The sequence below is a fragment of the Schistocerca cancellata genome, chromosome 2 (genome assembly GCF_023864275.1).
Source record: "Schistocerca cancellata isolate TAMUIC-IGC-003103 chromosome 2, iqSchCanc2.1, whole genome shotgun sequence".
NCBI classification, from domain to species: domain Eukaryota; kingdom Metazoa; phylum Arthropoda; class Insecta; order Orthoptera; family Acrididae; genus Schistocerca; species Schistocerca cancellata.
Window position 1 is genome coordinate 43,336,031 of NC_064627.1, and position 27,055 is coordinate 43,363,085.

General features: G+C 39.2%; 1 protein-coding gene across 1 annotated transcript in view; it reads right to left on the reverse strand.

The window, feature by feature from the left end:
- Positions 1-493: 493 nt before the first annotated feature.
- Positions 494-27,055, reverse strand: part of LOC126161317 (acetyl-CoA acetyltransferase, mitochondrial) — a 115,747-nt gene continuing 89,185 nt past the window's right edge. The window contains exons 6-9 of the mRNA XM_049917068.1: positions 24,916-25,001; positions 22,271-22,459; positions 21,820-21,977; positions 494-1,305 (exon numbers count right to left, since the gene is read on the reverse strand). Coding sequence (XP_049773025.1) covers positions 1,185-1,305; positions 21,820-21,977; positions 22,271-22,459; positions 24,916-25,001 — 554 coding nt within the window. The 3' untranslated portion in view covers positions 494-1,184. The remainder of the gene's footprint in view (positions 1,306-21,819; positions 21,978-22,270; positions 22,460-24,915; positions 25,002-27,055) is intronic.

Below are 27,055 nucleotides of genomic sequence, written 5' to 3' on the forward strand. Positions count from 1 at the left end.
CACTACATAGGATGTCGTCGTAATTTGTGGTGCAGGGAATTGGCAATTTTTGATAGGCTCATTACTCTTCTATCACTTAATTCATATAAGAGGGAATCAGAGAACCATCAAAGTGCATTGTCAGAATTAACCTCTTAATGCCAGTGTCGTGAATTCGCATCACACCAGTGTGACGCTACAAACTAATGTTAACTGTTTTTGAGTGCCAGTGCTGGTAGGTGCAGATTCTACATGAAGCTACCAACACTTCTTACATGTGCTGCCATGTCCTGAGTGTTTTGGATACTTCTAAAGGGACATAATTTTTCAATCTTTTTTCCTCCATGAAGAAATTTATTCAGGCACAAAGAGGTTAATTTAATTCTGATGTATTTTGAAGAGCCCACAGCAAAGCAGACATAAGATCAGCAGAATTTTAATGTTAACAGTGAATACGTATTACAAACAAAAGACAGAAGGGACTTACGCTGTATCTTTAAATACAAAAAGGCAATAAAAGAATAATCATTTTTATTGTATTTTAAACATGCTTCCTTACATACGCAAAAACATCTAATAGTACAAAAATAATAAAAATTATAACAAGAACAGGTAGCTGGATTTAGTACTGTACATTTACATTACATCTAAAACAGTTCAGTCTTCATTATAAGTTGTACACATCTTTTAATAAGAATGAAACACAAGACAAAAAACAGTAGCTCATACAAACTTAGTACAATACCTCCAAAAGTAATGCAGTCGAAGATAAATGTGAAAGCTGGTGTACCAGTTGTATCACAATCTCTTTAATTTGACTTGACTGCTCTTTTACATTAGCTTCAAACAATGTTGCAAGAGAGGACTCTTTACCAAGTTGAAAGAATTATAAACTATTTTGTTATAATAAAGAATAAGGCAAAACTGAATCCACAGGTGAAAATACAGTTTACAATTGACTTGACAGACTTTGCCTTTCACCTGGTTCGGTCAAATATGGTGCTGAGAGATAATTAGCAAAGATAATACTTTGTACATTTTGTAAAGTAACACTTAAAATTAATGATGTGATTAAAATGACACAAAAAAATTAAAAATTTTGGACCTTCTCTGTAATTCTTGTGCATAAAAATGATAACTGAATAAATTCCTCTTAATTACTCTTTAGTTTCCTTTTTTCTTCAATCTTCCTCATATCTCTGCAATTATAGTTTCTCAATTAAAATTGAAGAAGCTCCACCACCTCCATTACATATTGATGCAACTCCTTTTTGACCAGGCTTTAGTGCATGAACTAGATGTAACGTTATGCGAGCTCCAGACATGCTGGAATGTAAGATTAAAATGCAAAATTAAACACTGTGTAGTATATTTTACAGTGAGTTGATTAATTTCTGTATGTTAATGTGCAATCTAAAAGTAATTATGTGCTACAATAATTTCCATGTATTTTCAGAACTACCCACAGTCACAGCTGGGGCACAAGCCTTTAACATTTCCCCAACAAGGAAGAAGAGCCAAACTGGCTCATTAAACATCGTGAAACATTGTTTGAAAAATTTTCAGGATTTATGCAAGACCTCATTATTAACACTCTGCGATCCAGCGACACCACAGTCGTGTCTTGCGTGAAATAGCGGTCAACAGCTGGCAACACCACAGTGGTGTCGTGTGCATAGTATCACTCAGTGGCCGGCGACACCACAGTGATGTCATGAGCATATCGCACAGTGGCCGGCTACAGCATTTTAATATCTTTTTTATTCTGTTGGTGTTTTGTTTAGGTAACAATAGGTTACACACATCAACAAGTTTTTTGCTTTTATAAGTACTTGTGCCCTTTTATCATGGCAGACGAGAGAGATGATACGATTATTTACAACGAATGCGCGGAGCAAAACTTGGAGGTTGCCACTACATCACGTACATCTCATCATGATCCGGTTGACAGACTTTCCCGTCACATAAAGCAACACCAACTAATAGGCTATGTATTTCCAAAACGAATAAACAAAAATAAAGGAACTGCCATGTACGTTCAAAAAACAAAAAAAAGAACAACAAACTTAATGTGCAAGTCTTGTGGAGTTGTACTACATCTTGGAGACTGTTTTGCTGCATATCATATGAAAGAGAAATACTAAGTACCAAAGACAATGCAAATAAACAAATATATGAAACAAAGAAATTTTGTATTTATTTACGTATGTATATCTTCAAAATTTCATGAAAGTAGGGGAACAGCATTGAGAACTTATAAGAACTAATGATGAGATTGGAAAAACTTAACAATTTATAATCTCCCAATAACATCAAGAAAGGCTGGTGATAATCCAAGTAATCCGAATTAGCGCTGCCAGTGCCAAGCGAATAAATTTGTATGAGACGTGCGGATGGCAAAGTGTTAATTTTCTGCCATAGAAATAATTGTTGCATTGCCTCTGATACTGACTAATTGTGTTGCATACATGCAATGAATACACTGCTTGTTACTTTGGGGGTCATTCTGTGTCAAATAACAGAGTCTGCAAGATTCTCCTCTCCCCTCCCCCTCACATTTTTGACCAAATTTAAATCTGTAAAGAATGTATCTAATGGACCTGAATGAATTTTAGCCAAGTTTCAGCTCCATCTGTCACATGTTGTGAGTACTAGAGCTATTTGAAATTCTTCTAAAATTGAAGTATGCAATATAATTCTCAACTTTGCAAGTCATTGTTCCTTACATGACAGAGCTAGGATCATCCAAATTAATGTCCTGACAATGTTTTGTGCAGAAATCGGAAATAATCTAAATGAAGATTAGAAATCAGTTCTATGGCACTTAAGTTGTGCTGTGAGAAATTTTCCACACATTGTAACAAGTAATGTGCACTGAGTAAAGAGCACTGGAAATGTGATCATTTGTCAGTGTGTTGTCTGTGGACCAGTCAGCAATTTAATGAATTGTGAACTTTCTTACAATTGTATTCACTATGTTAGCAGCCTCCAAAGTTACCAAACATACCAAATGTACAATATTTAGCTTATACTAGACACCATATCTTAAAATTGACACCTCTGATTTTATAATCATTTACACAACTGAAAAGCTTATCAGAAACACTGTGGCATAGCACTATGCATTGATGATTAGGATAGCTGTAAGATTTGTCTATTGAATGAGTCCCCATGCTGGGAAATGTTACCACCTGTTGTCTCTTATCACTTGTGGTTGCAGGCCGATCCATGCACTTAAACTTTACAGATTGTTTTAATTACTCATCGACCTATGAATTAATGAAGTCATTTACAGTAAAAAATTGTTAAGGCTTTTGTAGCTGCTTGTTAACAAACTGCACATTGACTTCTACCTCAGATTCTTTAGCCAACGTTTGTCGGATGATTTTTCTGATGTTTTGTCAGCATGAGTGGCTGACATTGTCAAAGCTTCAGCTTCCAGTCAGCCGAAGAACTCGAGACAGAAGCCAACAGGCAGTTTGTCATTTACAACACATCAATCAGGATGAAATTTCATATAACCTTTCAAAATGACAATAGTTAACTGTAAAACCAATTTCAGTATCTTACTTAAATTAATATTGGAAATATAATGTAATTGGATAGATAAAAAATTACTCACCAAGTGGTGGCAGGAGAAGGGATGAGAAGGGATAAGGAGGACAGACTGATTGTTGTGAACTACAAGATTTGAAAACCTGAGAACTTAAAGGTGGAAGATAGATCATTGCCAAAACATTGTGCATGAGTTAATAAGAGCGAAAAAGCTAAGTGCATTGTATGTGTGTGAGGTGGAAGGGGGTGGAAAGGGGGGGGGGGGGGGGGACAGCGAAAAATAATAGACAGTTCAGAAAATGAAAGATGTAGAAAAACAAAAGGGAGTGAAGAAAGAGAACAGTTACTGTGAAGAAATGCTGATTCTGAAGAAACTAATGCAAATTAAGGTCAGGTGGATCTCAGCATTTCTTAACTCCTTTTTAGTTTTCCACATCTTTCATTTTCTGAACAGTCTATTTTTCAGCCCCCTCCCCCTCCCCTGCCCCTGCCTCTGTCATATACAATGCTCTTAGCTTTTCGCTATTATTAACTCGTGCATGTTGTTTTGGCAGTAATTTCCGTCTTCCACCTTTAGGCTACCAGGTTTTCAAATGCTGTCCAGTGCAGTCCCCCAACAATCAATGCATACCTTCCAGCAAGCCTCCCCTGACCTGGGATTGTGGACAACTTTTCCAAACTCTACCCCTTTTCCTAAACCATGTTGAGTCTTTTATCTTCAGCCCTCTTCCTTCTACCAGAAGGAGCCACTGGCTCCAAAAGCTTGCAAACTTTAACACGTTTTACATGTTTGTTCTCCTGCCACCACTTGGTAAATAGATTTTTATCAATACAATTACATTTTCAATAATTGATTATTTTCATTAAAATAATTTTGGAGATATTAAAATTACCTGAAAACAAATTTTATACCTTCCTATTGAAAACAACAAATGGACATCTTAATATGTATTGGATGACTTGAAAACATTTTGTAGCTAAATAGTTTATTAAACCGTATTATGTCTAGAACAGTAAATTTCAGTTTCCAAACAGTAATTACTATTTTCAGTTGTATGACAACTATTTTTATTTGTTACACTGACAAAATAAGTGACGATGTGAATGCAGCACCCCACAATGACTGGGTGGTAGTGGTTTGTCATCTTCATCATCATCATTAAATCCCCACTATGGTTGGAGGAAGGCAACAGCAAACCACCTCCATTAGGACCTTGCCCATACAGCGGTGTGGGTCTTCCACATCATTCCCTACACTCTGTCAAGAAGCATGGGACTTCATTTCCATTCCCTTAATTCTGAATGAGAGAGTGAATCATATAGATCAGTGCGTCATCTACAAGGTACAATGTGTTGAAAGAAGCCAGTTAGGGATTGCAGAAGCAAAATCTTTACTTGCATTCTGAAGACTAGTGAAGAGTTTATTTTCAGTTTATTTGATTTTCAGGAAATATTTTGTTTGGAAACTGATTGAAGTAAATTTGGAGTTGGAGATTGGTTGAAGAGGGAAATAACCATTCTGTCTGTGGTAAACTGTGATGCTGATTGGTTACAGTATGTTCCAGCCAGTCATGGCAGAGAATGTGAACACTCATTCTGGAGGGGAAGAGATTTGCACCCATCCATCTTGATATCTCTTAATTCAGCTGTAGCAGTGAGCGGAATTACGTTTAGCTGCTAGTCTTAATTCAAAACCTCACATTAATGGTGAAATGTGCAGAACGGGCAAGCATACTATAAATGGTAACCACTTTCAAAGCATTTATTGACTGTTAAAAGTTGCAGTTCTTTAGACAGCAGGCCACAAGTTCTGTACTTATGCTGGAGTTTGCATTGAGAGAATATGTGAATGTGATCATACCACCTGTAAGCAAATATGTGTCTCTACATCAAGAACTTTGTATCATGGTGGACATGGCAGCAGATGGTGTATTGTGTAAATGAGAAAATATGCCACACCCAACAGCAAACAAAGTCACTAGTGGGTGTAAATCTTTATTCAAGGTTCCAAAGCCATAACATGAGCATCTTATAGTTCCCAAGCCACACTTGTGACTGTTTCTCGTTTACAAACCATAATTCTTTATAATTCAGTTCAGTGTTCAGAATTTGTTGCTGATATTTTTAACATTTGCTGCTGGCAAATCCTAGTTGCACTTTGTGAGTTGGAATTACTGAGATTATCTACTCTTTAATCCACAAACATCTCTTCTTAGAAGGCCACAAGGAGGATTGAGCAGCTCCATAAGCAAGCACAAAGTTGGTTAGTGCATCTCTGCCTTCATTTGAAAATTCACTGATATTTCTAATCCACCATATTCCCTTGTATACACAAGCAACATACTGATTAGACTGGAATTCAGCAGTGTCAACATACCTATATGTCGTATTTGTACACTGGCCTGCATTGGTCACAAAGGATCCTCTGTCATTTGGTACACTGCTAATCAGAAGCCCTGTCTCATCAGTTGGCAAAAGAAGGTGGAGATTCCTTGTACCATAAACAGCAGATCCATTTTCAAATTACTTTTCCCAATGATGATCTGTTTTTTCACTAATTTTTGATACAAATAAATTCAGTGCCAGGAAAATATTCTGTGCAATTTGAATAAATCACCCAGCATTAAAATTTGGTTTTCTACTAGCTTTTGAAGAAGGCTACCTCTTACTGCTCACCATTAACTGTGCCTCCAATCTCATCATGTAGTGCTTCGCCATAGATTGTAAAAAACATCTATTATGCACTGATGTTAAAAATCCCTTTGATGATAGCAAAGATAAAGAAACTTCTCAAAAATGTCTATATATAGCAGCAGAACCATCACTAAAATAGCAAATGTACTTTATTTCTGAGACGATGCATTTCATTTTATATACCCGAGTAAACAACTGAATAACAAACTTGAATTCAATAACTGTCTGATAGTAAAAAAGTATTGGAATATATGTTCAATAGGAAATTATCAAGCAAATTTGAAACGTTGCTGAAAATAATATTACAACCACAACTACAGAAAGCAATAATGGTTCAAATCAAAGTTGACATATGTGCATCTACAACATCAAGACATGTTCTGATTAAGGCAATAAATTTGAAATAAGCTTATACACTAAAATAATCACAGAAGGGAAAGTAGAAAAGTGGAAGGGGTATATAGAGGGTCTATGTAAGAGAGGTGTACTTGAGGGAAATATTATGGAAATAGAAGAGGACATAGATGAAGATGAGAAGGGAGATATGATACTGCGTGAAGAATTTGACAAAGCTCTGAAAGACCTAAGTCGAAACAAGACTCTGGGAAGAGACAACATTCCCTTAGGGTTACTGATAGCCTTTGGAGAGCCAGCCATGAGAAAACTCTCTCATCTGATAAGCAAGATGTATGAGACAGGTGAAATACCCTTAGACTTCTAGAAGAATATAATAATACCAATTCCAAAGAAAGTAGGTGTTAAAGGTGTGAAAATTACTGAACTATCAGTTTAATAAGTCACAGTTCCCCTTTACAGAAGAATGGAAAAACTGATAGAAGCCAGCCATGGGGAAGATCAGTTTGGATTCCGGAGAAATGCAGGAACATGCAAGGCAATACCAAACCTACAACTTGTAACAGAAGATAGGTTAAGGAAAGCCAAACCTACGTTTATGGCATTTGTGGACTTAGAGAAAGCTTTTGACAATGTTGACTGGAATATTCTCTCTCCGACTCTAAAGGTGGCAGGGTTAAAATACAGGGAGTGAAAGACTATTTACAATTTGTACAGAAACCAGATGGCAGTTACAAGAGTCGAGGGACACAAAAACGAAGCAGTAGTTGAGAAGGGAGGGAGACAGGATTGTAACGTTTCCCTCATGGTATTCAATCTGTATACTGAGCAAGCAGTAAAGGAAACAAAAGAAAAATTAGGAGTAGGAATTAAAGTCCATGGAGAAGAACTAAAAACTCTGAGGTTTGCCAATGACATTGTAATTCTGTCAGAGACAGCAAAGAACTTCAAAGAGCAGTTGAACAGAATGGACAGTGTCCTCAAAATGAGGATAATGGAATGTAGTCGAATTAAATCAGGTGATACTGAGGGAATTAGATTAGGAAATGAGACACTTAAAGTAGTAGATGTGTTTTCTATTTGAGGAGCAAAATAACTGATGATGGGCGAAGTAGAGAGGATACAAAATGTAGACTGGTTATGGCAAGAAAAGCATTTCTGAAGAACAAAAATTTGTTAACATTCAAGTATAGATTTAAGTCATTTCTGAAAGTATTTGTATGGAGAGTAGCCACGAATGGAAGTGAAACATGGATAATAAACAGTGTAGACAAGAAGGGAATAGAAGCTTTTGAAATGTGGTGCTACAGAAGAATACTAAGGAATGGATGGGTAGATCACATAACTATCGAGGAGGTACTGAATAGAATTGGAGACAAGAGAAATTTGTGGCACAACCTGACTAGAAGAAGGGATCAGCTGGTAGGACAAATTCTGAGGCATCAAGAGATCAACAATTTAGTACTGGAGGGAAGCTTGGAGAGTAAAAAAATCATAGGAGGAGACCAAGAGATGAATACATTAAGCAGATTCAGAAGGATATAGGTTGCAATAGTTTCTCGGAGATGAAGAGGCTTCCACAGGATATAGTAGTATGGAGAGCTGCATCAAACCAGTCTTTGGACTGAAGAAAACAACAACAACAACAACAACAACAACAACAACATTAAAAAAATCAAGCAGCATACTATTTTACAATTCTCTTAACATCTGAGCTACCCCTGCATGACTCAGTTTCTGTGCTAATTAATTTTATCAGTGTGACCAAAGAGAGACACACCACAACTGTATCATACTGTAAGCAATCACTGATTATGCAGTAATTGATACTTTTTAATCTGTCATTATCCTAATAATTAATGAGAGAGGGTACAGATCTGCTTTGCTACTTTCCCAGTGAAGTCCTCTAACTGTATTTTCAGCAATAAAGGAGAAGTTTTCAGCAAAATACATCAATACAACCAGCTTAACCACTTGCAAATTCTTAGTTTGATGCTTAGCAATGTAGTGATGACTCTACTCTGAAGAAAGTGTTTGAACTCAGTTGCTCCAACTCACTGCAATTATGTCCACAAATTGTTGTAATTTTCTTAATTATTGCATCAATATGATACACCTTCCACTTTGCATCGCCTTTTTCACTCATGGAGCATTTGGTTGAAATCAGTGGCGATATTTCAGCAACAGTTAACACCTTCAGTAATATTGGTCCCATCAATGTCACCTGTAGGATATTCTTTGAGGAGAAATCTTTTCTAGATGACAGGCACTCTTCCAGATCTGATTTTGGATCAGACAGACATACAAAATAACTGAAAACAGACATTTTCAATTTGTACGATTCTTTTGCCAAAATGGTTAAAACTTGATCTTTGTAATAATTCATGTTTGTGTAAGAGCAATGCTTCATGATGAATGCATGTATGTGCAGCTCCATCCAAGTATAAACTACTTTACCAATTAAGCAGCTGCTTTTTTAAAATCCTTTCACAGTTTTTAGATCTTTACAAACTTGCTACACAGCTAAATATCATGAACATTTTCAAAACTGCAAAGATTTAATTGATCATCTTACACATCCACAGCTGATATAACTAAGACAAGTGGCTACATTACAATGCTGGACAGTAACCTCACTTGAAATGTTGAACTTCTTTAGAAGAATTCAGTGTAATAATTTTCCAAACTCACTCCATAAAGGAAACGGGGAACAGAAATATTTGGCCACTAAATTAGCAAATAGTATTTAATTAAACATACTGATAAAGTCCCAAAACGTAAGCAATTTTTTTCACACTTTAACTGAAATAACACAAAAATGAAAATAGGTGTTTCTGGTACACTGAAATGCACTCTTTTCAGTGATGTAAACAATTATACAATCAGACTTGTCAATTTTATGATTGTGGTATCAAAAACTTGGCACAATTGGTGTTTTTTGTAGCTTCGGAAGCTGATAACATGGTGAATGCAGTTGTAATAAACTTCATATTTCACTAAATTGCTGACAGGACACAGGCAATGCACTGACAAATAATCATGTTTTCAATGCCCTTTGCTCACTATCTATTCCTCGTTAAAATATGTGGAATATTTTTCACAACAAAACTTTTCAGCAGGTTTGGAGAGATATTGTGCCATGGGGAGTGCTTTCTGATCTTTATTTATCAACAATTATGGAAAAGATAGATTGAAAGATTCTTGCACATTACGCTTTTGATCAAGCCTTCATCAGAAAAGAAAAACACATACAGACATTCACACAAGTAAGCACATCTCACCCACACATCACCACCATCTCTGGCTGCTCAGGCTAGACCTATCTGAGAATCTTGTATCTTTTAGTATAATTCAATACAACAATGCAAGCAGGTCAGCCAGAGGTAGCAGTCATGTGTGTGTGGTGCACTTGCATATGTGTTTTTCTTTTCTGATGAAGACTTTGCCTGAAAGCTTAATGTGTAACAGTCTTTTCGTTGTCTCATCTTTATGGCGAGCAGCTATTTATCGTTGTTGTGATTAGCATTTTATTTAATTCCATTTAACCTAGTGGACAGCTGGTTGGTGGTCATACCAATATAAAAAGCTGTGAAATTGTTGCAGCAGAGCTAGTATATGATATGGCTGCTTTCACAGGTGGCCTGGCCTTTGATGTGGTAAGATAAGTCTGTGACAGGACTGCAATAGGAAGTGCTGGATGGATGGATTGGGCAGGTCTTGCACTTTGGTCTTCTACAGGTATATGATCCCTGTGGCATAGGGATGGACTAGGGTGTTATGGAGGTTTAACGGGCAATGCAACATCTTTGGTAGGATATCCTTCATTTCAGGGTACAATGATAGAAAGCCATGACAAAAGATGTGGTTCAGTTATTACAGTCCAAGGTGATACTAGGTGATGGTGGGGGCACTCTCTTGTAGCTGGCTCTTGAGGTTGGTGGGAGAATTGGGGGTGTGTGGGGAGAGCACAGAAAAACTATCTGTAGACTAGGTCCAGAGTATAGTGCCAATCTGTGAAGGTCTGTGAGGCTTTCAGCATACTGGGAAAGGGAGTACTGGTCACTGCAGATACACTATCCCCAGGCTGTATGAGAGGTATTTTTTGGTGTGGAAGGAATAGCAGTTGTCAAAATACAGGTACTATTGGTGGTTGATGTGTTTAATGTGGGCGGAGATGTGAATGGAGCCATCAGAAAGGAGGATGTTGGCATCCAGGAATGTAACATGTTTGGTTAAGGAGGGTCAGGTGAAGCGGATGGGAGAGAAAGTGTTGAGTTTGTGAAGGAATGATGATAGGGTGTGTTGGCCCTGAGTCCAGATCATGAAGATATCATCAATGAACCTGAACCACATCAGGAGTTTGGGGTTTTGGGAAGCTAGGAATGTTTCCTATAGATGGCTCATAAACAGAGTGGCATAGGAGGGTGTCAGCTAGGTGCCCATGACTGTGCTGCAGATGTGTTTATATATCATCCCTTCAAAGAAGTAGTACCTGTGGGATAGGATAAAGTTAGTTTTGTGTATGAGGAATGAGGTAGTGGATTTGGAGTCTGAAGGATATTGTGGAAGGTTGTGTTCAATTGTGGCTAGACCATGGGCATGAGGGATGTTGGTGCATAAGTAAATTGCATCAAGAGTGACCAACAGGGAACCAGGAAGTAAAGGGTTAGGATTGATGGAGAGTTGGTGAAGGATGTGGTTGGTATCTTTGACGTGGGAGATTAGATTATGGGCAACTGGTTGGAGGTGTCTGTTAATGAGGCTTGAAATTCTTTTAGTAGGGAGCACAATAACCAGTTCAGTGGGGCATCCAAGGTTGTTAGGTTTGCCAGTTTTGGGCAAGCATGCAGAAGGTGGATGTGCACGGATAAGGCCTTAAGCAGGGATTGGAGGTTATGTTGGATTTCAGGGATGGGATCACTGTGGCAGAGCTTATGGGTGAATGAGTCAGACAATTTCAGAGACTTTCGATCAGGTATTCACTGCAACTCATGTCCATGAAAGACCCAGATGCATGACCTGCCGAATACACCCACCATGTGCTTCCTATTCCAGTCGTGTCACAGGCTTATCTTACCCCCCATCAAATGTCGGCTCACCTGTGAAAGCAGCTATGTGTTATGTAAGCTCAGCTGCAACCACTATATATCTTTTTATATTGGTGTGACTACCAACCCGACGTCCACTAGGATGAACAACCATCACCAAACTGTGGCCAAGAGCAAAGTAAACCACGTTGTGGCACAACATGCAGCTGAATATTACATGCTTGTTTGCAATGGCTGCTTCAGAACTAGGGACATCAGGATCCATCCCAATATCACCAGCATTTCTGAAATGCTCAGATGGACATTATCCTTACAACACATTCTCTGCTGCTGAAATTAACCTGGCCTCAAGCTGGGGTAAACTATTGTCCCCACACCCTCCATCCATCACTTCCCACTCCCTCTGTCCTATCACCTCCTCCATTTTCAAAAGCCGTCACTCTCATTATGTGCCGACCACGTGCATCTTTCCCCCTCCCCTGCTCATCACCTCCCCCCCCCCCCCCCCAAATACACGCTATACCTCCCAACAATGCACTGGCAGTCTTGTCAGGCTGACATTTGTTTTGTTTTGTTTTAGGGTGCAAAAACAGCAAGGGTAATAAATGCCCGTGTCAGGACTGAAGAACACGAAGACAAAGAGAGCAATGAAAAATGACTACATGTAAATCCCAATTGATGGAAGAGAAGACAGCTAAAAACAGGAAGGAGGAGAAAGGTCTATAAAATATGCCATAGAGAAATGGAGGTCCTGAACTAAAGATTAAATGTACTTCGCCATATGGGTACGACATATAAAAAGTAAAACACGGCCAACAGCCTGCACATCATTTGCTAAAACGGCCGATAACTCCGACGGCAAATACAAATAAGAATGTTGTTTTTGTGGTCTTCAGTCCAGAGACTGGTTTGATGCAGCTCTCCACGCTACTCTGTCCTGTGCAAGCAACATCTCCAAGTAACTACAGCAAGTTACATCCTTCTGAATCTGCTTAGTGTATTCACCTCTTGGTCTCCCTCTATGATTTTTACCCTCCACACTGCCCTCCAATATTAAACTGGTGATCCCTTGATACCTCAGAACATGTCCTACCAACCAATCCCTTCTTCTTGTCAAGTTGTGCCACCAATTCCTCTTCTCCCCAATTCTATTCAGTCTTCTTCTTCTTTCTTTGCACTACAGCTCATGATGAGCCTTTGCCTCTTCCTCACTTTCCTTCCATTTCTCTCGGTCCTTTACCAAAAATCTCCAGTTTCTATAGCCCATCTTCTTAAAGATCTTTGATTGCTGCATCTTTCCATCTGGCTCTTGGTTGACCATGTCCTCTCTGCCCTCCTGGCTTTCCCTGTAATATTTTTTTTGGTACTTCTGTAACATTCATGCGAGCCACATGTCCCGCCCACCTCAGTCTGGATGATTTCCACTATCCTCCTGATGGGTTGGTCTTTATATATGATATGCAACTTATGGTTGTATCTCCTCCTCCATCTTCCTCTTTCACAGATTGGGCTGATAATTATTCTAAGTATTCTTTCAAATGCATCCAGTGTTAATATCTTTAGCTGTTAATGCCCAGGCTTCAGAGGCTTATGTAAGCACTGGTCATATAAGAGATTTATAGACAGTTAATTTAGTGGTATGAGTCAGGAACCTTGAGGATAGAAGTCTTGTTAGGGCAAAATAGGCTCTACTGGCTAGCATTAATCTCTGCTTAATTTCATATAAGGTATCATTTAGATGCATAACTGTCGAGCCCAGGTACTTGAAATGTTCAACTCTATCAAACGTATAATTGCCCATTGTTATTGTATTTGGCATCTTTTCTCTATGTGCTTTTCCAGCTGCCATATATTTTGTTTCTTGTACGTTAATGATCAACCCCATGTTCCTACAAGCCTGTTCGAGAGCTGTAAATGTCTCTTCCATTGCATTTTGAGTTCTTGCTATTATATCTATGTCATCCGCATTGGCCAGTATCTGCACTGATTTATAGAAGATCGTTCCACTATTCAGAAGATCTGCGTTTCTCATCACCTTCTCCAGGGCAGCATTAAAGAGAAGACATGCCAATGCATCCCCTTGTCGCACTCCGTTTTTAATATTCAATGCATTGGACACCATTCCTCCTATTCTTACACTACCTTGTGTTTCACTCATTGTCATTTTCACCAGCCTTACCAACTTACTCGAGATTCCCAGTTCATCTAGAGCTTGATATAACTGCTCTCTATTTATGCTATCATAAGCTGGTTTGAAATCTATAAAGAGGTCATGCATGCCAACCCCGTATTTGTTTGTTTTTCCAGGATTTGTCTTAAGGTGAATATTTGATCTGTAGTTGACTTCCTGGGAAGGAATCCGCATTGGTATGGCCCCATCTCCCTCTGTATGATAGGGAGTATTCTGTCGAATAGTATATTAGAGAATATTTTATATCCCAAATTAAGTAGTGTGATCCCTCTGTAATTGCCACACTCCATCTTATCTCCTTTCTTATATATGGGACATATGATACCCTCTTTCCACTGTTGGTGAATTTTCTCCTCTTCTCGTATTCTGGTGACCATTCTCAGAAGGCTTCGTTCCAGCTCTCTGCCTTCAATTTCTTCATAGCAGTTTTCACTACTTCTGTATTTGGTGGGGTATTGTTGTCTGGATCCTCTTCCCCATTCATTTCTGTTGGATTCCCTGGTATAGTTATTCTAGGGTTGAGGAGACTATCAAGATACCTGCACCATCTTTCGCATATTCCCTTCTCTTCACTTATTATAATATTCCCTGTCTCATCTTTTATTAAGCTTGTTTTACTACCAAAAGGCTTCTGCACCACATTCGCCTTTCTATAGAATTTTCTCATTTCATTTTTGCTTCTCATGAGCTCAATTTCTTTGACACTTGCTTTCATCCATTGTCTCTTTTTTTCTTAGGCGAGTCCTGTTTTCAATCCCCCATTTTTCTTCTACGATTCTCCTTGTACAGTGTGATCGCAGTGTCCTTCTATATGCTTTGTTCTTTTTTTCAGTTACTATTTCACATTCAGTATCAAACCATGATGGTCTTACTTGTCTCGTCCCAATTCCAAGTCTTGCCGATGTCCCCATCATCTTTTTTATCACTTCCCACTGATCTTCGATATTATTATATTCTCCAACATTTTCCAGAACCCAAGTTATCTTCTCCTGATACTATTCTCTAACTTTCACTAATTCTAAAGTTGTAATATTATATTTCTGTGCCCTGCGTCTGACTGCTTTTGCTGCATTAGACATCCTTGCCCTCACCCATGTCCATACCAGAAAATGATGTGTATCTATGTTTGGGCCTCGGAGACTCCTCACGTCCAGTAGGTCCAATTTGTGTCTGAAATCTATCGACACATGGTCGATCTGGTTTATTGTGTTTCCATCCAGTGATTTCCATGTTCCCTTATGCATTTCTTTATGTGGGAACAGTGTTGATCCTATTACCATATTTCTAGATGCTGCGAACAGTATAAGCCTCATTCCGTTCTCATTACGTGTTGCACATTTGCTGTGGGGGCCAATTATCGGTCTATAAATCTGTTCTTTTCCCACCTGAGCATTTAGGTCTCCAGCTGTTATATCATGCCCTGGGCACTCATCATATACTCTTTCCCAAGATTCATAGAATACTTCTTTCTCTTCTCCTTCTTCGGATACTTCTGGTGCATGGGGATTAATTATGGAATGGTTAAACAATTTCCCCTTTATCCTGAGTGTTGATAATCTTGGACTAATGGGTATAAACCCCATTACCTGGTGCTTTAATTGATGGTGTACAACAAATCCTCTCCTCAGCTCATGATTTCTTTCACTGCAGCTATAGAATATACTTGCCTCTTTCTTCTCTAAAACTCCACGCCCTGTCCATCTAATTTTTAGTAGTGCTATTATACTTTGCTTCAGATTCATTATTTGATCCAGCATTACTTTCAGTGCTCCTGGTCAATATAGGGATCTCACATTCCAATTACCAATACATAGATCTGATCTATGCCTTATATTTCTCTTCTTCCTTATTTTCCCTGCTTCATCTCCCAGTACCTACTGCAACCTACATCCTTCTGAATTTGCTTAGTGTATTCATCTCTTTGTCTCCCTCTATGATTTTTACCCTCCACGCTGCCCTCCAATAATGAATTGGTGATCCTTTGATGCCTCAGAACATGTCCTACCAACCGATCCCTTCTTCTAGTCAAGTTGTGCCACAAATTTCTCTTCTCCCCAATTCTATTCAGTACCTCTTCATTAGTTACGTGATCTATCCATCTAATCTTCAGCATTCTTCTGTAGCACCACATTCTGAAAGACTCTCTATTCTCTTCTTGTCTCAACTATTTATCGTCAATTTTTCACTACCATACATGGCCTTACTCTACACAAATATTTTCAGAAGAGACTTCCTTACTCTTAAATCTATACTCGATGTGAACAAATTTCCCTTCTTCAGAAACGCTTTCTTGCCATTGCCAGTCTACATTTTATATCCTCTTTACTTTGGCCATCATCAGTTACTTTGCTCCCCAAATAGTAAAACTCATCTACCACTTTAAATGTCTCATTTCCTAGTCTAATTCCCTCAGTATCACCTGATTTAATTCGATTACATTCCATTATCCTCGTTTTGCTTTTATTGATGTTCATTTTATATCTTCCTTTCAAGACCATTCCATTCCTCTTCCAGGTCCTTTGCTGTCTCTGACAGAATTACAATGTCATTAGCAAACCTCAGAATTTTTATTTCTTCTCCATGGATTTTAATTCTTACTTCAAATTTTTCTTTTGTTTCCTTTACTGCTTGATCAATATACAGATTGAATAACATCAGGAAGAGGTTACAATCCTGTCTCATTCCCTTCCCAACCACTGCTTCCCTTTCATGCCCCTCGACTCTCATAAATGCCATCTGGTTTCTGTACAAATTGTAAATAGTCCTTGCTCCCTATATTTTACCCCTGCCACCCTCAGAATTTGAGAGCAAGTATTCCAGTCAATAATGCCAAAAGCTTTCTTTTAAGTCTACAAATGTTAGAAACTTAAGTCTATCTTCTAAGGCAAGTCATAGGGTCAGTATTGTCTCGCGTGTTCCAATATTTCTATGGAATCCAAACTGACCTTTCCTGAGGTCAACTTCTACCAGTTTTTCCTTTCATCTGTAAAGAATTCATGTTAGTATTTTGCACCAGTGACTTATTAAGCTGATAGTTCGGTAATTTGCACACCTGTCAGTGCCTGCTTTCTTTGGGATTGGAATTATTATATTCTTCCTGATGTTTGGGTATTTCACCTGTTTCACACATCTTGCTCACCAGGTGGAGGAATTTGGTCTGGGCTGGCTCTCCCACAGCTACCAGTAGTTCTAATGGAATGTTGTCTATTCCAATGGCCTTGTTTCGACTTAGGTCTTTCAGTGCTCTGTCAAATTCTTCAAGCAGTATCATATTTCCCATTTCATCTTTATCTACATCATTTCATCTTTATCTACATCCTCTTACATTTCCATAATATTTCCTTCAAGTACATTGCCTTTGTATAGACCCTCTATATACTCCTTCCACCTTTCTGCTTTCCCTTCTTTGCTTAGAACTGGGTTTCCATCTGAGCTCTTGATATTCATGCAAGTGGTTCTCTTTTTTCCAAAGGTCTCCTTAATTTTCCTGTAGGCAGTATCTATCTTACCCCTAGTGAGATAAGCCTCTACATCCTTACATTTCTCCTCTAGCCATCCCTGCTTAGCCATTTTGCACTTCCTGTTGATCTCATTTTTGAGACGTTTGTATTCCTTCTTGCCTGCTTCATTTACTGCATTTTTATATTTATTCCTTTCATCAATTAAATTCAAAATCTCTTCTGTTACCCAAGGATTTCTACTAGCCTTTGTCTTTTTACCTACTTGATCCTCTGCTGCCTTCACTATTTGATCTCTCAAAGCTACCCATAGCTCTTCCACTGTATTTCTTTCCCCAGTTCTTGTTAATTGTTACATAATGCTCTCTCTGAAACTCTCCACGACTTCTGGTTCTTTCAGTTTATCCACGTCCCATCTCCTTAAATTCTCACCTTCTTTCAGTTTCTTGAGTTTTAATCAACAGTTCATAATGAACAGATAGTGGTCAGAGTCCACGTCTGCCCCTCGAAATGTCTTACAATTTAAAACCTGTTTCCTACATCACTGTCTTGTCATTATATAATCTATCTGAAACCTTTCAGTGTCTCCTGGTCTCTTCCATGTATACAATCTTTAACTATGATTAAGTTATGCTCTGTGCAAAATTCTACGAGAGAGCTTCCTCTTTCATTCCTTAGCCCCACTCCATATTCACCTACTACTTTTCCTTCTCTTCCTTTTCCTACTATTGAATTCCAGTCCCCCATGACTATTAAATTTTTGTCTCCGTTTCACTATCTGAATAATTTCTTTTATCTCATCACATATTTCTTCAATCTCTTCGTCATTTGTGGAGCTATTTGGCATATAAACTTGTACTACTGTGGTAGGTGTGAGCTTCATATCTCTCTTGGCTACAATAATGCATTCACTATACTGTTCATAGTAGCTCGCACATGCTTCTATTTTTTTATTCATTATTAAACCTACTCCTGCATTACCCCTTTTTGATTTTGTATTTGTAACCGTACATTCACTTCACCAGAAGTCTTGTTCCTCCTGCCACCAAACTTCACTAATTCCCACTATATCTAACTTGAATCTATCCATTTCCCTTTTTAATTTTTCTAACCTACCTCCCCACTTAAGGTATCTGACATTCCTCACTTCGATCCATATAACGCCAGTTTTCTTTGTCCTGATAATGAAGTCTTCCTGAGTAGCCCCCGCCCGGAGATCCGAATGGGGGACTATTTTACCTCCGGAATATTTTACACAAGAGGAGACCATCACCATTTAACCATGCAGTACAGCTGCACGCCCTCGGGAAAAATTATGGTTCTAGTTTCCCCTTACTTTCAGCTGTTCACAGTACCAGCACAGCAAGGCCGTTTTGGTCAATGTTACAAGGCCAGATCTGCCTATCATCCAGACTGTTCCCCTGCATGTCCGAAAGAACAGATACCATCAGTGACCATGCAGTTCGTTAGAATGAAATTACAATGAAATGAACACTCTTAGCTGCTTAGAGGCGTTGACATACGTCAACGGGGACGGATGAAAATGTGTTCCCCGACCGAGACTCGAACCCGGGATCTCCTGCTTACACGGCAGACGCTCTATCCATATGAGCTACTGAGGACACAGAGGATAGCACGACTGCAGGGATTTATCTCTGGCACGCCTCCCGTGAAACCCACATTGTCAACGTATTGTCCCGCACTACATTTGTAGTGCCCTCGCCCATTATACTCATTACTCGCGGCACGTTGCATGTCCGAAAGAACAGATACCATCTTAGTGTGTATATATATATAGTTAAGGATCACCGGCCACTTGACCATCTTAATCTTCTGTGTGAATGCACAAACACTGCCTGAACTCTTACGGGAATCGGCAATGCGCTGCGAGCAGCTATAAGTCCTCTTTGTTGGATCAAAGGCCACAAATGTTCCACTGGAGGAGAATCATGATAAGGAAAAAATGAAGGGCTGTCACCTCAGCAGCTCCCAAGTGCCAGCCTTGGGAAATTCACTGCTACAGGGCACAGAGGCAGGCTGATCCTGCTCCACAAGTACTACAGAGATGTCGGCATTTTCCTTCTGTCGGTCTGCGGAGTGCAGTCCAGAAAAATGGTTGGGGGTGCGCACTGGCAAGAAAGAGGTCGGTTGGGGGGAGGGTATCACGTGGTGACACAGTCGAAGTGGATCTCTGAGTCAGTGAAGGAGAAGACCGTTTCACTCTGTTTGACATCTTGGAGATTTTCTAGTTGGCAGAGAAAGACTCAGATGTTTGTTGGCTGGAGGGACGTAGGAAGTCTTCATGGGAGTATTCCTTGTGTCCTTTCCGGCCTGCTGTTTGTGTAGCAGGTGACTTTGCCTCATGAGGCGAAAGTTTGGTGGCTTGTTGCACAGCTGGAGGAGGAGACAGGGGTTCTACCATAACACTGGGTGATTTCAGAACTGCAGTGCTAAATCTGAGGTTGCGTGTCCACATGGCCATGTCCTTTGTGGAGCGAGATGTAGCAAGAACAGTACTGTAGGTGTCAGATGTTAGAACGCAGGGTTTCTGACTATCCAACAACTTGCAAGTGACCAGATAGGCACTATTTCCTTCACCCAAATCTCCTGGACAGCCTGCTCATCAAGATACATGGGTCATTCATGGGAGGAGGCAGCATGGTCACCATTACAGTTGACACAGTGGGGAAAAGGAGGCAGACAATTGCCCTCATGAGGATCCCTACTATAGGTTACACATTTGGTCGGGTATCAACAGGACTCTTGAGTGTAGTTGAAATGATGACACTGGTAGCAGCGCATCGGGTTCAGAATGTATGGTCGGACTGTGATAACTTCATAGCCTGCATTGATCTTTGACAAAAGAATCACTCCATCAAAAGTGGGGCACTAAGGATTCATCTACTTTTTTCATCAGCCAATGGACTGCACTGACGCTCTGATTAGAGAGGTATGTTTGGATTTGTGCCTCAGTCAGACCATTAAGCAACCTAGTGTAAATAACACCACGGGAAGAATTCAGCATTTGATGGACCTCAACATGAAAAGGATAGCCATGGAGGACCGAAGCTGCAAGCAGTTGTTGTGCTTGAGATTCAGAAGTAGTCTTCAAATGCAAAGTGCCATTTTGTAAATGAGAGCAGGATTTCAGAAAGACAGTAACTGCATCAACACCTTTCTGAATAATAAATGGATTTACCACAGCATAGGCCAGACCATCTTCAGTATGTGAAACCACGAGGAACGGTGGTGCAGTAGGGAGGGTCTTTGAATCATTAGCCTCATTATATTTATGTTTGGTAGACAGTGACAGTGAAAAAGATGATTGCAAGAAAATCCCCCAAAATTGCCAGTGTCTCCGATAGTGCACTCCTTCCAACTGGGGCCCCCCCTCAGAAGGGGCACACCTGCCTTAGGTGATTGTTCACACCTCATTTCACACCTCCCGAACACCTGACAGAGGGACCAATTGGCAATTTAGGACAGCAGCAACTCAGGCAATCAACCCTCCCTGGGCCTGCCTTTACCAGGGGGTATGTACGAACCCTACCTTTCAACCTGGGACTGGGAATTACGCATTACCCAGTCACCTGTTCTGTATCAAGCATGTGGGCTGGCCTTCAGAAGTGCACAGGGAGGAAGAATAAAAAGAGGAACCTCAAACACTGAAGCAGAACCTCAAACACTGAAGCAGAGGAAAGATAAGAGAAGAGGAATCAAAAACCAGAAAAGAAAGAAAGAAGGAAGGAACAAAAGACAGTGGAGATACTGTTCTGATATCGGCAACTGAATATGCAGAACACATTTGCAACAACATCCCAGACATGTTCCCCAAGGGAGAGGAAAAAAATAGCAAGCAGATAGACACACAGCATGGAAGTGAAAAGATGTTGCAAAGGCTGGGGTCCCATGGTAGCCAAGCATGAACCTATCAAAGGGAGCCCCATGGGGGGAGAGGGGGGGGGGGGAGGGGCAGGTTGCCATGTTGTCCCTGTATGCCCCGCCAGACTGCATTCTTCCCCCCCCCCCCCCCCCCCACCCATACCCTGCTTTCCCACTGCCTTCCCCACCCACTCCAGATTGCTATTCACTTGACAGCAGTGATATTCCAGTCAGAGCTGCAGTGGTAGCAGTCATGGTTGCATAAGGTGTGTTTGCTTGTGTGAATCTGTGTGTGTGTGTGTGTGTGTGTGTGTGTGTGTGTGTGTGTGTGTGTGTGTGTGTGTGTAGGATTTGGCCGAAAGCTATAATGTGTAATTGACTGTTCATCATCATGAGTATTATGAGCAAATGATGTTTATTTATTACCTTGAGATGAGTAAAACACTGCAAATAATTTACAGTACTGGAAATTTAAACAACAGGTTTCCAGAGAGCAGGAACAGTTTCCGTAATGAAAACATTAGTACCACAAAGACGTCTGAGGTACAAACTTTAAGAAAGTACACAATGTGTTACTTCTTCACATAAGCATTATCTATGCAGAATACAGAACAACAACTATTAATGTCACTTGTACTAAAAACAGATTAACACATACCCTATAGGATGACCCAAGCTCACTGCTCCACCATGCACATTGACCTTACTTGGATCAAGGTCTAGTATCTTGATGTTAGCTAGAACAACAACACTGAATGCCTCATTTATTTCCCAAAGGGCAATGTCATCTTTTTTCACACCGCCGGTCTCCAGCAACTGAAATGGAAACATCTTTTTTAACCAACCATTTACAAAAAAAAATAAGTAGATTCATTAATGTATTACAGTGTTCTCAACATTGAATATGTAACATTCAGAAAGCAGAAAATAATTACTTTATTTATTTCTTCACTACTGTGAAGGAAGACCTTACAGAAATGGAATGGGTAATAGAATACATCATCACCAAAGCAGCAGTAAGAAATGTATAGTCCCTATCATATATATTCTTGTAACTTTAATCTAAACTACAAAAACATTCATTAATTGTGAGCAATGTGGAAATGTACCTTTGGAATAGCAAAAGCAGGTGCAATTGGAAAATCTATAGGTTCTGTTGCTGCATCTTTAAAAGCAACCACTCTTGCTAGTGGTTTACAGCCAAATTTTTTCAGAGCAGATTCTGTCATGAGGACACATGCTGCTGCTCCGTCATTTAGTGTAGATGCATTTCCAGCAGTTACTGTGCCATTCTCTTTCTGAAAAGTAAAAAATAAAATAAATACCAAAATATTTATACCTCCCATACACAGCTATTATTCATATCACAAGTGAACTCTGTGGTAACCAGTCAAAGTCAAATCTGAATCAAGACATGTCAAAATCATCCAATTTAGCTTTTGTCACAAAGTATATTCCCACATATAATATAATGGATACAACCACATACTTTTCTTGAACATAAGCAGAAAACACACCAGCATAAAGAGACTTTTAAAAAATGTTCAGCATATTCCAGCTCACACAAACTAGACCTTAACTCAAATGATAATATTCACTGCATTAAGTAATAGTTGTAATAATTCAAATGCTCACATGCTTTCACAATAAAGAAGAAAAACAAAATAATGTCCACAAACAGGGTGCCACCTTGTCTGATTGTAATGCCATCTGACATATTTATACAAAGCAGTTACAAACGAGTACATTTAAATTAGTATGATGCTCAAGGACATTTTAATAAGGAGAAGAGTGCATGATGTCAGTCAGCCATCCAGAGGTCCTTATGAAAGATGTATTGAAATCAAAATGTCAACACTATGAATTTATGTTGGATATCTTTAGCAAAGTTAACTGACATGCATATGTGGTGGTTTATGACCATGAAGCAGTCATTTTTAGTGCTGATGGTAGAAGAAATTTTAACCACAATTGTTTGGATGGCAAGGGGAGGAGAGGTGATAGTGTGAAATTCAAGACTACCAGACTTGGTACCAGTGTCATGGATTCAGTTTCAAACATAGCTGCAGTGTCTTAGAAATCATAAAGTGAGAGCACCTGACACTTTAAATGGTGATTCACCTGTTTGATAAGAACATTACACCTGACAGTCCCCTTCATGCTATTCAAGGGGAGCTGTTATGTGCTAGCATTGGGTCTCAAACTTTTCCTGCTCTCATCATCATTAAAAAAAAAAACAATCATGATACCACAGAGCCACTACAGTCACCTGCACTCGACAGATACACTGAAAACAAGTCTCATACAGCATGTAGAAAGTGCCCAATGTGTGCGGAAGAAGAAAACTCTTTCCAATCACGCAGCTGAAATTACCTCTGAGGGTCTTCCTGCCAATAATGCCACATGATTCTTTCCTTTTTATACTGTATAAACACAAATTTCAAAACTTTTTTTTTATTATCAGCATACCACTGATTCTATAAGAGAAGCAATCCTGCCCTGTCACAAATATTTAGGAGACTAACTGTGGTGTCACCGCCAGACACCACACTTGCTAGGTGGTAGCTTAAATCGGCCGCGGTCCATTAGTACATGTCGGACCCGCGTGTCGCCGCCATCAGTACTTGCAGACCTAGCGCCACCACATGGCAGGTCTAGAAAGACGGACTAGCAATCGCCCCAGTTGTACGGACGACATTGCTAGCGACTAGACGTACGAAGCCTTCCTCTCATTTGCCGAGAGACAGTTAGAATAGCCTTCAGCTAAGCACATGACTACGACCTAGCAAGGCGCCATTAGCCTTACCTACTTTGAGAGTTATAGTATAAATGTCTCAAGAAGAACGCTGTATTCATCAGAGAATAAAAGTTAAGTATAAAGCAACTACGTACTTTTCTTGCTACCATTCAATAGTTATCCTGTTTCAGACTTCACGCCCGTCTGCATTAGTTAGCGTGCCTTTCGGCTACCTCCGAGTGGTGTGGCTGTCTTGCTACGCCACAACACTAACTGCAGTTTCACCTGATATATCAATCTGACGCACATGCTCACAAATAAGCTGGAAGATTTCAATATTATGGGAAAGCTGCATGTAAGTAAATCTGTCTTCAATCTGAAGGGTATTTTCAACACCACAGTTCTTATAACCTTCAACCAAACTTAATCAGGTTTTGGAGGACCTACAATTAGATGTAGCCCCTGAATTGCGGCTGAACTCAACATTTCTCACTTATAGAAATCACTTCAGAAGTGAAAGAAGTGGTAAAGTGATGGAACAAAAACCCCTAGGGTCAACTGACAATCAAACCCCCCAGGCCTTTGGAATAATAGCCAGGCATGTAGCCCAGTGAGCACCACAAACATGCTTCTCGAGCTGGCACTTCCAACAACATAAGAGGGGAAAACCACTTCAGTGGGCAGTTTTAAATTAATAATAGAATGACAATGTTCAATTCCTCATGAAGAGGAAATAAATATGCTTAATAATGCTGAATGGTCCACACTAAAGCAGATGAAGGATTCTTTAATATCATAACACAGCTGAGGGACAGCCCTGAGGAACATAAATTCTTTTTGCTCCTAAACTGATTTTCTTCTAGAAGCAAACATGGTTAAATGACAAAAGTGTAAGGCCTGAAGAACTGAAAGTAACCTGGGACTATTAGATAACAGAATACCAGCATTTAAGCAACACTTTTTATATATCAGTGACATTACTACAGAGAGGAAGAACAACTTTAATGAATGCCTTACCTGAAATGCTGGTTTAAGTTTTGTAAACTTATCAAAGTCAACCCTTCTGAATTCTTCATCTTCAGAAATAACTAGGTCTGGCTTCCCTGCAAGAGTACAAAAAAACAGTAAAATACAAATGCAATGCCACTGCTATACAGGGTGTATGTTTTAACTTAGACAAGTAAATATCTCTAAATTAACATGGCATACAAAAAGACTGTTTAAGGTGAAAAGTTAATATTAGTAACTGGGACATCAGTCAGTGCTACAACTGGCCACCTCCTAACCACCCTTTCTATATGGGGTGCGGTCAACTCTGTATTTTCAAATGGGAAGCCCCCCCCTCCTTTTCCCCTATTACTGTTTATTTGGTTTCTATGCCAAAAACTATGTATGGTTTATTCAGACCATTGCTTCCGATTCATGCTAGCTGGTGTTGTAATCGACAAATATCAAGTGCGCCTGTTTTTGCAACCAAAACATTTGATTCCACGTTTCATACAATGTAAATGTCAGCCTTGGTGTTCTAATGGTTGATATTTATGTTTGAAATTTACTTTAATGTTGCAAATTTGAGTGTACAGAACAATACAGTTAGCCATTTCAATGTTTGGTTAGATACTACATTTAGTGTGGTGCAGGAACAACAACCTGGACATAATATTTTTCTGTTCCCACTGAGATGCTTGATACCTCTGAGTCCCCTTGCCTCTCACCATTGAGGTGGTTGATTTCAGTGAGTATCCATGGCAGATGTGCCTGTTACTATAATGTCATGGACATTTTAGTCTATTACAATGATTGTGGTTTGTATTCCACCAATGGCCAAAACAGCCACCACGAGTGTTACGGCAGTTGGATGGAAAAATACACATACAGGAATTAGTCATCCTGATGGCAGGTTTCGAGGGTAGCCACCAAAATCATGCATTCTGATGGTTTGGGGACTTCCCATATCAACCTCATAGGGAACGATAACTATGTTACCATGCAAGTAGCTCATCTGCCAGACGTGTAAATGTCTTGCCATATTATTTGTACTGTACAATCATATATACAACACTTTAAAACCAGTATCAACTATTAGAAGACAAAATATCACATTTACATCATAATGCAAATGAAAGCTCCAAAACTAGCTGCAATGAAGTAACATATTTTTAATATTTCACACGACAGGTATGTTTTGGCTTATTGCCATTATCAATGGATGTCTATTTGGAATTGACAACCATATCGCACTTGTAGTAATTTTTTCGTCAAGTAGTGGTAAGTATAATATTTTTTGTAATTACAGAACATAAAAAAATATGTTTTTGACAGATATTTTGACATTCCACATGTACTATATGCTATACATGTATATAGTATTATGCTAAAGAACTGTCAAAATACTGAAATGCCAAAATATCTGCCAAAAACTTAATTTGTACATTTTGTAACTACAAAAAATATTATACTTAACAGAGAAAAAAATTACTATAGATGCCATATGGCTGTCACTTCCAACTAGATGTCACTTGATAATGACAATAAGCCTAAATACGCCTATCCTGCAAAATATTAAAAATATATTACCTTACTGCAGCCAGTTTTGAAGCTTTCATTTTCATTGTGTCTTATAATGACAAGCTATGCTGCAGGCCCTACATAATGTAAAATTTACATTGTAAATGAAACGTAGAACCACATGTGATGGTTCTTAGTTGCAAAAACAGGAACATCTATCAAGAATGGGAAACAATGGTTTGAGTGAACCATACATATTTTTTGGTGTAGAATCCAAATATGCAATAAAAGTGGGGAATTCCCATATGAAAATACAAAGTTGACCTTGCCCATGCAGGAGCAGTGGTCAGGAGGATGCCAGTTTTAGCACAGGCAGATATCCCCTTTACGAATATCAACTTTGACCTCAAAACTTTTTTTGTGCGATGTGTCATTTTCGAGATATTTAGTTGTCTCAGGTTCCATTTTATTCTGTATCCCTTATTTCACAATTAATATTTAGCTATCATATATTTACAATTTTGTGATAACCTAAAATCTAAAATTTAGAGCAAAAAACAAAACTTTAAATATAACGCAGTCAGGTCTACCAGGACACGTGGGTGAGACAGAAAATGTGTGCATACACAGAGGGAGGGGAGGAAGGAAG